At 53.1% G+C, this 14,083-nt stretch overlaps 1 protein-coding gene across 3 annotated transcripts in view; it reads right to left on the reverse strand.

Annotated features, from left to right (window-relative positions):
* Positions 1–14,083, reverse strand: part of PMP22 (peripheral myelin protein 22) — a 30,505-nt gene that overhangs the window by 14,410 nt on the left and 2,012 nt on the right. The window contains exons 1-3 of one of the 3 annotated variants that reach the window (XM_044249140.1): positions 13,275–13,644; positions 11,450–11,561; positions 10,026–10,125 (exon numbers count right to left, since the gene is read on the reverse strand). In XM_044249140.1, coding sequence (XP_044105075.1) covers positions 10,026–10,125; positions 11,450–11,527 — 178 coding nt within the window. In that variant the 5' untranslated portion in view covers positions 11,528–11,561; positions 13,275–13,644. Of the gene's footprint in view, positions 1–10,025; positions 10,126–11,449; positions 11,562–11,847; positions 11,917–13,274; positions 13,645–14,083 lie in introns of those variants that run through there. The other 2 variants (XM_044249142.1, XM_044249141.1) reach the window with 2 other exon arrangements.

The following is a 14,083-nucleotide window of genomic DNA, read 5'->3' on the forward strand; positions in this document are numbered from 1 at the left end:
GCAAACTTCACATGACACCCAACACTCCAAGGGGCAAATCTGAGCTCCTACCCGAGCCCCAGGGCAGGACGACGCTGTCTCTCCAACTGCAAATTTCCGATCACTCGCTGAGCCAGTAATGAGTACCCCCGGTCATCCTCCAGGCCCAGTGCAGTGGCTGGCCCCAAGTGGACACCTGGGTGAATACTTGTGGAATTCCCCCTGGCAACGTTTTCATCTCCAACCTTGGTGCAGAGCCTAGGAATTAAAAGCCCTGAAACTCTCTGCAGGCGTGGTTTTAATGAGATTGCCAGGTCCAGGAGGTGCTGACAGCTCTCTGACGTGGGCCGCGGGTGCAGGCAGACCCAGCTCCCCTGGCAGATGAGGGCAAGCTTGAGTTACCCAATGATCAAGGTCAGATTCCTGCTGCCGTGGCAGCTAAGCGGTAAAGGAAGGACATCTGCCCCCACAGCTGTATTCTTAGCCCCGGGGCCTGCAGTCCAGTGGGTTATGGGCTAAGAGAGGATGAAGCACTTTGAAATGTACCAGAGCATCCGGGACCTTCCGCGTCCTTCATCGTGGACACAGAGCCACCTGCCCCTCCCATCCTCCTTGCCCCGCAGGGAGTCCCGCTGGGCTCTGAGCGACTCCTAAAAGCTTTCTGACTCTGCCAACAAAAGAACCGGTTTTCTTGGAAGGGAGAGGAAGGACAGGGGCGGGAAAGTCACCGCAGACATCGGGGAGGCCAGGAGAGAAGAAAGCCTCGAAGAAAGAGGCCATCAGAGGGGATGAGTCCCAACTCCAAGAGATCGATGGGATTGCACAGGTGCATAACACTGGGCTGCTTTCAAAAGCATGTGACTGAAAATAATAAAAGCATGTGACCAAAAATAATAATAATGATGATAATTTAAAAAAAAACAAAAACACACAGGTTCAACAAGGCTTGGCTCCCCACCCTCGAACCTCCCCATTCCCCTACCATCACAGTGCCATTTCCCTTACGTGGCATTCCAGGAATAGGTGACCTGCCAAGAGGCCTCCATCCTCAACAATGTGGCTTTTTGCCCTTGGGCTTTGCCCACCAGCCGGAGCACGTGCAGAGCCCAGCCTGGGTCCCCCACCCCGGTGGGTGGGGAGGTTTCAGTTTTATCCCCATTCAGACCAGCCAACGGCTTTGAAAGGACGTTCAGGTCTCAGGCTGGAAGCAAGCTGAGCGTAGGCTCTCAGCCCACAGACAGCCGCCTGGAGCTCACAGAGACGAGGAAGGCCACCAGGGAGAAAAATTATCCAACACATAGTCATGGAAGGGGGCATGTTAACCAGAGCAAAATCCACAGAAAGAAAATGCAGATCAAGGTGTTTCAGCTAAATCTGAATTAACCGTACTCCTGATTAACAGGCTTAGTCATAGACGCAAGGAGGAGACTTTCAGAGCCTAACCTGCATCTGTGGTTTGACACCAAAAAAGTCTTATTCTGCTGACTAATCCTGGGGCTTGAAAGGGGAATATAATACAGCACAGAAAGTACCTGAAAATAGGAAGCTGTTGGAGGCTTCCCTTATTTTCCGGTTGGAAAACGCTAGAAACCAGAGGATCAGGTTAGGCTAGGCCGTGTTTCTCAAAGAATTGTTACGGGACCCAAAAAAACAAAAAGAGAGGAGATGGGTTCCACGGTCAAGTCCATTAACCTCCTTCCTTGGATGTTAATTATAACGTGTAATGAAACACAGTAAAGGGGAAAGGAATTCTTGCCATATGAGAAGCCTTCTTAACTTTAGAATTTTCGTGTTTTTCAAACTGACTCAACAGAAAACCTTTTTTTTTTTCTTTTTTTAAGAACAGGCCTCTTGGAAATAAATAAAATCTTTAAAAAAGAAGAAGAAGAAGAAGAAGAAGAGGCCCCTTGGAACACTGGGTTTGGCCAGAAAAATGGCCTTCGAGGACCGAAAGGCATTGTTTATGAACTGTATTATCCAAGAGAGCACAGAGGATGAGTGGGAATGGCTGCGTTATTCTCGGGATCTTTGGGTTTGAAAGGCATTTTCCACATAATAATCACCAGAAGCCCCCTCTCCTTTCAATCCTGGAATTATTTTCAGAAAAGCCAAGCATCGTGGTGATTAAGACCTAGAGTGGGCACAGTAACCCCGCCAGGCACAGTAACCACCACCCCTTCCCTTCCCCTAGCACAACATCCTACTCTCCCCTGCCCAGCTACTGACATTCTACCTAATTTCCAAGGCCCGTCTCAGAGGCCACCCCCACTCAGGGCCTGATGTGGTAGGTGCCAACTCAAGGCCTGATCTCCATGCTCGCGCTGCTAGGCAACCCAGACACCGTCCCAGGTTCTCAGTTCATTAGAGGCAGGCCCAGGGCAAAAAAAAAAAAAAAGCAAGGAGTCCTGAGGTCTACTGCACTGGGCTTTCCACCACAACACACAGAGGATACTGAGAGGTTGAACAATACGTTTGAAATCTGATGAATTAAACGAGCCTGCTTTCTTTAGCTTTCTTTAGCTTTCGAAGTCACCGCAGCTAGGGAGGGAGAAGCAAGACTGGTGTGGCAAGGTAACGAGATCCCCATGGTAACAAGGTCCCCATTCTCCGTTCATCCACGTGGTAGTCAAACCACCACCCCAGGTTCCGAGGGGTAGGAAGCGGCTCGTGCCCTCTCTCTAGAGGCAGAACGTGACATAGCTGGGATTTCTGAGGAATCTAGCCAGTCCGGGAGAAGCCATGGAAGGAAGGAGGCACCACCCAGACAAGCAGAGAGCCTCGAAGACAAAACTGGGGTCTCTGAATATTTGAAGTCAGCCTAGGGACGCTTCAGAAGTTTAAACCAGGCAAGCTGGCCAAACCCCAGTCCAGCCCATCAGGCAGGAAGGAAACTGTCGGAAATGAGCAGACCTAAGAGGGGACAGACTTGGGTCTAACAGCGACACCACTTATGACAATGACTCACGGCTCCCCCTCCTGTATCACTGGCCACTCTTTCCCAGTCCCTTTGGCTAACTCCTTCCCGTACCCCGTTTAATCACTGGGATATCCCAACACTCAGCTCTAGACCCTGTGCCTTTCTTCCTGCCTCCCCTCTCCTGCCTCACCCCCCACCCCCTACTCCTCCAGTCAGCACACTCAGCCAACACTGGCCTCTTTCCATTACCTCCTGGAATATTCTTCCTGTGGTTCTTCCCATGACCAGTCCCTCCTGTCTCCAGCCACAAAACCGTAACCAGTTCCCCCGAACCTGGCGATTTTCTATGTCATCATTCTGTCTCCTTCAGAATCCTTTCCTCTCTCTGCCCTTGAGTATACTCTGGGTGTCCCCCTAAAAGTCACCGTGAGCCCCACTAGAGCAGAGACTCAGTCCTTCTTGTTCAGCTCTACGGGGTCAGTTTGTGGATGTGCTCAACATATTTGAGGAATATAAATGAAAGGGACTGTACTGTTAGCTCTTTAAAAATGAAAGAGGGAGGGGCGCCTGGGTGGCTCAGTGGGGTAAAGCCTCTGCCTTCAGCTCAGGTCATGATCCCAGTGTCCTGGGATCGAGCCCCACATAGGGCTCTCTGCTCAGTGGGGAGCCTGCTTCCCTTCCTCTCTGTCTGCCTCTCTGTCTATTTGTAATCTCTGTCTGTCAAATAAATAAATAAAATCTTAAAAAAAAAAAAATGAAAGAGGTTCTCTTGAAAGGTAGTGAGGTCCCCGTCACTGGTAGGATGAACATGGGATGGGTGTAGCAGAAAGGTGTCTGAAGCAAGGTGCAGCGGGAAAGAGGGATGGACTTGATGACCTCCCAGGTCCCTGCCAACATTGGGAGTCTATGTGTGTGTCCACGACAACACACCCAGGAGGCTTTGTGCCAGACATCCCTCTCTCGGGCCCTGAAAACCAACACCCACAACCTCAGGCCCCATTACGGCCAATCCCTGCTCCTGAAATACAAGAGATGCTTTCTTGACTCTGCTGGATCCTGAAAATGCAATTTAAATTTCTGAAAGAGCAAAGACCGTGAGCCTCAAGGGCCATGTGGTTCAGACCCAGATTTGAACAAGCATGCAGGGCGAACTCCTAGACGTTGGCGTCTGATGAGAAACTTCGAGGCTTGAAACATTAGCATTCTGACACCGCATCCCCTCCCTTGCCCCTCCCTTGCCTGCCAGGGCCTCAGCAACCCACAGGGTCCTGTAAAATCAAGAGCCATTACTTGGGCAGAGATTGTGGGTTGGCCCAGAGAGCCGGGAAGATTTTAAATTGCAAAACATGAACCCATAAATGCAGAAGGTCTCCTGTGTTCTCTCCAAACTGACCAAGAGCTGAGCCACAGACAAGGAAATGGTCTGATGCCCTTGCCGAAATGAGAAGGCCACCAAATGAATGTAAAAGAGAGAGAGAGAGAGAGAAATCTGTAATCAGGGAAGACACAGACAAGTGACCACCGAGGTGGCCCCGGGTGTTCTGGGGACAGACTGGAGGAGAGCCCGGTTTTTTCCATCACACTTTTGTGTTCAGAACGAAACGAAAAGAATTCAAGAATGCATATGTTTTATGTGCCTAACACCTCCGGATGGTCAGCTCCATTCTGAGACAAAGGACTTTTTAAGTGGGGGCAGGGCATGGGGGATGGGTTTTAGGAAAGATCATGTCTCTGCAACCAATGAAGAGCCAGCCAAGCAAAGGGCAGGAAAGGTCAGGTCTGAGCCCTTCCAGCTCCCGGAGCCCCAAGCAGCCTGTAGCCTGACTCCAGAACTCTGATTCATTCTGCTACCCACCAGGTCCACGCAGATAAAACAAAGTGTTGGGAGAATGCCTGTGTGCATTGGGACCTAAAATGTGCAGAATATGGAGTATTCAAAACAAAAAGCATTAGTTCGGTCAGTGCAAGACATATTTTGCCAAACTTTCTGGGTCAGTAGATTTTAAACTCATGCATGGCGTAAGGGCTCCAAGGAGACAGGCGCCTTCGGGACTTGGGGAGAAGGTTGGTGCATCGCCCCTGCTCCCCAGATCCCAGCCGGAGCTGCTCAGATCTCATTAATTTGAAAACCAAGGCTCTGTCTCTGGATGGATGTCGCTTATACGGACGCCACCCCCAAGGGCCCTGCCTGCCTCACCGCGAGGTTCCGCTTTCTTACTCAAAGCAGAAAGAACCTATTTGTTACTAGATCCCAATTTTCTACCAGGAAATAACATTTATAGCCGTTTTGAAAATTAGATGGGAAATGGGTAGATCCCTATGGGATTTCGTGTGAAAGTAAAAGATCTCAATGAGGAATAGGCAAAGCAGCAGAGGAAAAGAAAGAGACGTTGAGTAAGAATCTCATGTCTCGGGACAATGGCCAGACATGCATCGGTGCTTTTCTACCATGCAAAGTTTCTGATGTGTTCTGCCTTACAGATGATCTGGACTGCTGCTCCAACTTGGAAAAAAATGGACCAAGATGCATGTAAAACACAGCAGGTCTAAATGGACAGTAAAAGGTAGAAATGCACCCGAATGTACCAAACTGCTTACTAGGCTCTGGAATGAGCTACAGGCCAGCATGCTGTTCTACCCCTCGCCTCTGTCTTCCCGCTACTTCGTCTGCCCTCTGTCCCTCAATGCTGCCAGGCCCCTTCCTTGCCCAGAGAGCCTGCGCTGGTTGGCCCCTCTGCCTGGAACCTTCTCCAGATGCTCATACGGCTAACTCCTGGTCATCCCCAAGAGGTCACTCCTGCAAGAGGCTCCCTTCCCCACCCCAATCCCTCATGACACATTAGTCTGTTTCGTTCTCTTTATAGTTCCCTTCCCTGCCCCAAATTATCCAAGTTCCTTGGCTGTTCATTTCACCCAGTAAAATGCAGGCTCTTGTTCACTCTGACATCCTTAGTGTCTACAGTGGTATCTGGTAGAGGACAGGCACCCATGGAGTAGCTGTACACAAAGAACAGAGGAGGGGAGAAAGGGAGAGACCTGAGATGGGAAGTTTATGATCAAGAAAGTTCCAAGATGAGAAGAAGAAATAAATAAGCAGTGAGGTTTCACGGGAATAGATCATTCAGGTAGGTTCCTATGATATTGGGGAAAGATCTCCATCTGAGGATTAAGACCAAGGAGAGGACTCTGAAATTCTTCAAATCCAGAGTCATAGGCATGGCTTTGTATTTTTAAAATTATCACCCTGGAGTCAATGTGAAAACTTAGTTACAAAGAAACAAGCAAGGTGAAGTGTTTGGGGGCCTCCTCTGTGGCCCTGATAAGTCCTGGAGGCATGATGACCTTCAAGGGAATAGCCAGTGGCCAGGGCAGGGGAGGCGGGCAGGGGGTAGCTATGAGGGAGCTATAAGGGTGCTATGAGGAGCACGGAGGGAGCACATCCAGGCCGGCTGCAGACACAAGCCAAGTTCACTAAAATCCTAGAAACTGGGGTGCCTGGCTGGCTCAGTGAGTTAAGCCTCTGCCTTCAGCTCAGGTCATGATGTCAGGGTCCTGGGATCGAGGCCCGCATCGGGCTCTCTGCCCAGCGGGGAGCCTGCTTCCCCCTCTCTCTCTGCCTGCCTCTCTGCCTACTTGTGATCTTTCTCTCTGTCAAATAAATAAATAAAATCTTAAAATAAAATAAAATAAAATCCTAGAAACTGTCAAAGAGGTAGGTTTGGTGGAGGAAGGTACAGACTGACTAGTTCAGGGGTGCCTCTGAGACATCCCTGTGGAAATGTCTGGTAAATGGCTGGCTATGCAGGTCTGGATTTCATAAGAGATGGAGGCTGGAAAAAAAACAAAGATCCCAAAGACATCATGAAACAATAAGTCTAAAGACTTAATGACTGGAGACAGAGAGAAACAGAGGGAAGTCTAAGGGTTATACACTTTCCGACATGGGGCTCTGTCAGAAAGGCAGGATGGTGGATGGAACCCAGGACAGAGGAGAGATGAAATATTTGAAAAATCCTAAAACAATGGAGGTCTGCTCAGAAACTGCAAAGGACCCAGCAGAACTATGGTAAAACAGTAGGACCGAGTACAGAGCGGGGAGGATGGTCAAAGCCCTGGAGAGATGTGTTTCAAGCCAGGCTTAGCGGGAGATGCTTGCTATGAAATTTCTAGGAATTGGGAAGCCATGCATTCCACGAGGCCAATATGACTATATTCCCGGTCTCCCTTCTTAACTAGGTGTGGCTGCATGACTAAGTTCCTATAAAAGATAGAAAGAGAAGTATGTGATCCATCTGGAGATACTTCATGAAAAGAGAAGGGCACACATTCTTCTCCTCTTTTCTCCACTCTGCTGTCTGAAGCATAGATTAGATGGCTGGAGCTCCAGCAGCCCTTTAGTCCATGAGGATGAGAACCAAATGAAAGAGAGGGCAAAGAAAGGAGCTAGAAAGTGCCTGGGCCTCTGACAATTTCATAAAGTGCCATAAACGATCTTATTTAAACCACTGCTCCTTGAAGATGCTCTGTAACGTACAGTCAATCTTAATCCTAACCAGAATGCTAGCCAACTGATCCGACAAATCCCCTGCATTGCTGTCCCCTTGCTGACGGTCATGTCATTGCCTGGACAGGGAATATCCTCCTCCTTGCCTGTATTTATTTAAACCCTGCCCATCCTCTGGAGGATGGATCAAATCCCACCTCCCACATGAGACTCCCCTTCCACTTCCTCCCCTGAACTCTGGCGCTGCCTGCCTGCCCCCACTCCTTGGGCATCTGGCCTCTGCCGCCTTCACAGTGATTCACCCCTGCACACGTAACCCCTGGATCCTCAAAGAGGCGCAGGACCATCAAGGGCAAGGCCCCCAGTTTCCGAGGCCTTGTATTCTCTGGGCCCAGGAGGCATTCCATGCCAGGCATTGGATGCCAGGTCCTGTTGGCATCCGCCCCAGGAAGCCTCTTTCACTTCCACCTGCAGCCAGGTTCAGGATGAAGCCAGAAGGTATGTAGACACATTCAGAAAAGAGAAGAAGCTCAAGTCCAAACAACCCCAGCTTACTTAAGGGCATCCCCAGATTCCCTCAAAACATCGGAGAAGACAGATGTGGAAGAAAACCCGTGCTTCAGTGTCCCCCCAGCCCCCCTACCGCAAAGCAACCACATGGATTTGGAGCCCACAAGAGAGACCCCAAAGTCATTGTCAATGAACCCAAGGAAAAAGCTTGGCACATAAAGAGCCAATTAAGAGACGAAAGGTGTCCTAATGAAAGTAACACTGGTCCCTCTTTGAGTTGGGAGAAAGCCATTTATAACCGCGGCAGATGCAGCATAAAGGGCCGATAACAGGCCTGACGTGAAGACCCTCTTTTCCCCGGTTTGAGCACGATTTAGACGGCTGCTCCTATGCCCCCTTCCGGATCTAAGAGTCCAGGATTCCATGCCAACCACAGGGAAGGGCGCCTGTGGACACGCCCCACCCCTCGGGGAAAGCCACCCTTTCGGGCCGCATCATCACTTGTGGCCACCAGGTGTCAGTAGCGAGCGAGGCACCGCCCATCCTGAGGCTTCGGGGAACTTGAGCCAGACCCTGAAGGGGGGTAGACAAGGGATGCTGTGGCTTTGGGGACAAGCAGGGCTATGGCCACATTCTCAGGCACGCATGAGTATTTCATCCATTTGCCTGGTTGCCAACTCACCCTGCAAACTCACTGTGCACCCTCTGGGATGTTTTCAATGCTCTATCTTTCATGCGCTCCGAGAAAAGATTCAGGGCTGCTCACATCAGTAAGGACAGAGGTCTTTCTTTTCTTCCCTCCCCCCACCCAAGAAAGTGACAACATAAAGCAGGGTTTTCTACTCCTCGCCTAGCCTCCCCACAGAAACTACCAAATGACGGTTCTAGCACTTTCTCTTTATACGGAGGTTGGAGATGTTTGGTTTGTAATGCTTTGGCGACAGCTTGGGTATTATCGGGTGCTGGGCCCACAGGACGCAAAGCCCAGCCAAGAACCTGCACTGTGCAAAGCCAGAACGAAGGCTTCCTTCACTGCCTGCTTTATTGCCCTGGGTCTAAACTGGTTTCTCTCATCAGTTGTAGCATCTTCAACAGGGAAACTGGATCATGAGGAACAGTCATTCAGCAGCAATGAGAGCCGTACTTCACTGGTCTTTTAAAACCCAGGATGTCGGAAAAAGCTCTCTCTGCCCCTCCTACTAGGATGTCCCTCTCCAGACTGAGGGCACCTCCTTTGAAACACGAGACCGTGCCAAGCCACGCCCACTATATCCTCAAAGCCAAGCACTACAGCCCCTTCCAGGGGCCACGATGCCACTAAACAGTGCCTAGCTGCCCAAAAGAATGCACTCTCTTTACCTTGGCCTCTCCACATCCAGACACAGGACTCCATGATCCCCTGTAATGCTCTCTCTGAGTACTTAAGGTGTCTAGTGGGTGTTTCGCAGCCAATTATCCCCTTCACTTGAATCCAAGTACGCCTGGTTTCAAATATCTCACAAGCGACAGGGGGGGACAGAGGAGAGACACAACCCTCTGGATTAAGGACACTCCCAAAATTTAGCATTCTGCAAATAGCTTGGAGTCCCCATCTTGCCACAAGGAAACACTCTAAGGTTTTGATGCTAAATGGCAGGAGTGAGACCCACAACCTAGAAAAGCAGTCTTGTAAATGGAGGACCAAATGCTGAACCAACAACTACCTTTGGGACCATCACTGAAAAAGGCAGAAGCAAGACATTTCTGGATAGAGACAGCAACCACCAAAGATGCTGGTTGGGGCCAAAGTCCCAATGGGGTTAGCCTAAAGTCTTGCCATTGAGCTAACTTATCTGTATCTGAGTTATTTTGTTTACAAGGAGCATTACATCAAGTGATAAGGGGGAGCTCTAGGGCATCTTTCCAGGCAGAGATAATGTACAACGATAACCAGGGTCTTGGCTTAGTCAGGGAAACTGCTGTCTCTCTCCTTTAATCTTGGATTCTTGGTCCCCATTGTATTCCACCCCACCCCAGCAAAAACGCTGGAGCTGTGTCTTCTAAGAACAAGTGTTTCCAGGTCTGGATGAGAAACACAGCACCCGCAGATCTGGACAAGCAAAACCCCAGTCTCACCGTTCGCGGATGATGAGTAACAGTGGAGGACGTTGCCCGAGGAAGAGGTGCTACAGTTCTGCCACAGGTCGGTTGCATGTCCATTGCCCACGACCCATTGCTAGGAAGAACCAGACATGATCAATCAGACAAGCTGGGGAGGAGCGAAGGGAAGGGGAGGGTGAAGACCAAGGGAAGGCAAGAGCAGCCTCATCCACATCTAGCCTGCCCCCTGCCCTGCCCACTGCGCCTGGCCAGAGGCCACAGTCATGCGGGGTGGGGGGGGGGGGTGATGAGAGAGATGGGGGCTGGCTCAGACATGGTGCTGCCAGAGGGCAGTGTTTGCAAGTGAAAAGCACTTTGTTATTTAAAAAAAAAGTAGCACATGTGTGTGAGCTAGTATGTGCAGAAATAGGTACCATCGAAGAAGAAGGCTCGGACTCAGCCCAGGACACCTACATTCAAACCAGCTCCCCTCCCTGATCTCCTGAGTGTCAGCAGCCCCAAAACCACCACCCCTCCGAGACTGTCTCCTTACCCATAATTCCTACTAATCCAACAAGATTAATTAAGACATTGTAAAGACGCTTATAAATGATAGCACAACCCACAAGTCCCCAACATCAATATTTCTCCTTCCGACATAATTCTCTCTCAACCTTTCAACCAGAGGGGAAAAAAAAAAATCGCATGCCTGGACTTTGCCCCTACCTAAAGAAGTTAAAGCCACAGTCACCTCACTGCCTGAAGTCTCAAATCGAATGTGCTAGATGTCTGATGGGTGTGTGACATCAGTTATACCTTGATGACCTGTTCCTATACTGGAGGCTTAATAGAGGAAGGCTCTGGGTCCCCATCATAAAGCAGACCCAGGACTGTGAATTCTTTTTTTGGAGGAGCCCAAGTTAACCTTCCAATATCCAGTCCTCCAGGGGTGTTTTATGAACTTAGCTGCCCAGCTGACCTGTGGCATGCGGAGAAAAACAAAACTTCATTAATACTCTGCTTCCTTCCTCCATGAATCTACAGCGAGGGATGGGGGGGAAATGCTACGCAACCTCATCAAAGGAAAGACGGGGAACTCTGGCTCTGTACCGACATTATCTGGCATACACGGAGGCCTGCGCAGCTAACCTGGACCAACGATTGCTTCCTTCCTACCCCAGACTCTGCTCCGGTTTTCTCAAAACAACTGAAAGGGAGCGGATTGCCAGAAACTGCAAAACGCCCCGCGGGGACGTCTGAGACTTTACGCTGAACTAGAGGGAGCCAGGCCGGAATCATCGCCCGGGGGAGGCCGGAGCCTTGGGACATGGGTGGGGGGAAGAGTGGGACAGGGGTGGGGGGTAGAGAAGGGCGTGAGTGAGGAGGGGAGGGGAGCTCGGGGTGCCCCGCCCGCCGCCCGCCGCCCGCCGCCCGCCGCCCGCCGCCCGCCGGGCACTCACGCTGACAATCGTGGAGACAAACAGCAGCACCAGCACCGCGACGTGGAGGACGATGATACCCAGCAACAGGAGGAGCATTGTGGCGGCAAGTTGGGCTCAGCGGAGTTCCTGCCTGCCAGGAAAGAGAGCCGAGGCTGGACGTGAGGCCGAACCAACCGGCGCGAGCGAGCAACGGAGGAGGAGCGCGCGGAGGGAGGGTCCCAGCGCCGGCGGAATGCAGGGGGCTGGCACCGCGCCCGCCCGCCCGCCCGGCCCGGCCCGGCCCGGGCGCCTGCACGCCTCCCGGGGGCCGGCCGAGAGAGGGCAGCAGCCGACCGCAGCATCCCCGCCCGGCAGCCGCGGGGCCTGCCTGCGACAAAAAATCCCTTTGCTTTGGGAACAAAACAAGGGGTACGCACGTCTAAGTCATCCCCGGAGGAGAGGTTTTTCCCGAAGGACGAGCGGAGGCCGCGGCACATGTCTACCCACTCGGGGTTGCCTGCGAGCCCAACCCCACGTAGGGAAGGGGACAGAAGAAGAGTCTGCCCCTTTTCCTACGGAGGGGGAGGTGGAGGGTCAGGGGATAGGCGCCCAGATTTCTGCCGGAGGCCTGGGGACACTGGCGGCACGCTGTGAGGGAGAGCGCGCGGCGGGAAGCTGGTTGCCCAGACCCGGCGCGCTCCGCATTCCGTTAGTCTCCGAGTTTCCACCCGCTTCTGCCAGCGCTGGGGAGCCGTCCTGGCCCCAGCTCCGCCTGGCATTGACACGGGCGGCTCCGGAGAGGAGGCGCAGACCGGGGGAGTGTGGGCAGGAAAGAGTGGCCCAGAGAGTGGCCCGACCCTGCGCTTCCCGCCCACCGCGCGCTTCCCCAGTTGGCCCCGGCGGGCCGGGCCCAGCGCTCCCGGGCTGGCCACTTGCCCGATCGCCGGGGTCCCGGCCGCGCCCCCGGCACGCACAGCCGAGACGCAATCCGGTCCAGCCTCTGCGTTCCGGGACGCGCGCCCAGGAGCTTGCATGGAGGGGGCCAGACGTCCGGTGGGAGGGAGAGGCGGAGGACGCAGGGTTGAGTCCCAGTAGAACCGCAGCCTACCAGAGCTGGCAGGACATCTTCTCGGAGCAGTTGTGCGGTCCTAGTCCCTCATTTTTACAGACCTTGGGGAACGGAAGACCCGGGTGACCCGTTAGAGGATACGTATGGCTGTGAAAACCCTGCTGCACTTGGGGGGACCGTTTCAGCACAGGGCCTTGGGCCAGAGAGACGACATTTCAATAACTCCGTTTTTAAAGTACCCAGAGAACCAGGCCCCTCCGCTGCGCTCCGTTAGCAATACATTCAAAAGAGCCCTGGAATGTCCGGGAAGAAGAAAGCCCGGTTTCCCGATGTCTCCCAGAAGGTTTAAATTAAATCCAGTGGCTCCTAGAGCCAGGGAGGGGCAGAGAAGGCTAATCGGAAAGAGGTATGTGGCTAGAAATTGGGGGACCACAGGGATCCAGCAGACCTCCCCCAAGGTGTCCACCGCAGGGACCAATTTTCCAATGAGTCCCCAAGTAGGCGCTTCTCCAGCGAGACGAAAGCTGCTCAGTCCCTGCCCCACATTCCGGACACCAACACTCGGCCCCTTATGATTTATGTACCATAAGGCAGGCCACGCCGTATCCCTGCAAGTCCCGTAAGAACTATGCAAGACAGACCGTGAGACGTGTCTGTCTGTCTGAGCTTGGAAAGACAGCTCGAAGACCCGACCAGCCCAAAGCCCGCGCCTGCTCCGCGCCTTCTGGCACCATCGACATAAGAAGCCCACGTTTCTCCTTCATCTCATCCACTTTCCCCTACCAAAGCACTTACAGCCCAAAGGGGATGGCTGTCCCTGATCCTCAAAGTGGCCTCCGGCACAAACTCTCGGTGCGTTTGCTCGGCTGCTGGCGTCCCCAAAGACAGCTGCGCTGCGGGGCTGCGCGCGCGAAGCGAGGGGCCGGAGGGAGGCTCCCGGCGTTCCCCTTTAACGGGAACAACGCCCTGTCTGCGTCGCTGCAGTAGGGTGTGTCCCTGGGTCAGCGTGTGCAGGGGGGCGGGCCTCAGGGAGGAGAGAGGGCAGGAGGGAGGGAGGGCAGGCAGAAGACAGTTACTCGGCCTTCAACCCGCCCCAGGAGAAAGTCGATCCCTGCAAAACCGCTGCGACTTTTACTCGCAACTAGGCGGCAGCTGAGCGTTCTCACCTCCGCTTCCTCTGGCTCCCCGAGTTCCTGGAACCAAGTGCTGGCCAATAAACTGGTCCCTCCGCCCCCTCAGCCACGTGGGAAGAGCCCTCCCGAGGTCGCCCCCGCCGGTGCCCAGCGCTGGGCTTCTGGGCGCGCGCAGGCGGACTGCGCCCACGCTGGGGGCCAAGGCTGGATTCCTCTCCTCCAGGAAGGGGGGAGCAGGCACTTAAGCGCTGGAAGGCCTCTCTCTCCTCTAGGGTGCGGGCGCGCCTGACCTGCCCTGGCATTTTACCGGGGCACACCTGCCCCGCGCCCGCGTGCCCGCGCTGTCAGTGTCTGCACTTAGGTGATGTGCCGGGTTCCGAGGACACAGGGGGACCCACTGGCGGGCCCTGCTTGGGTGAGAATTAGCGGGAGGAGGGAGAGTCCCGCCGTCTACAGAACAGCATCCCTGGG

This window comes from Neovison vison, chromosome 5, assembly GCF_020171115.1.
Source record: "Neovison vison isolate M4711 chromosome 5, ASM_NN_V1, whole genome shotgun sequence".
In the NCBI taxonomy this organism is placed as follows: Eukaryota; Metazoa; Chordata; class Mammalia; order Carnivora; family Mustelidae; genus Neogale; species Neogale vison.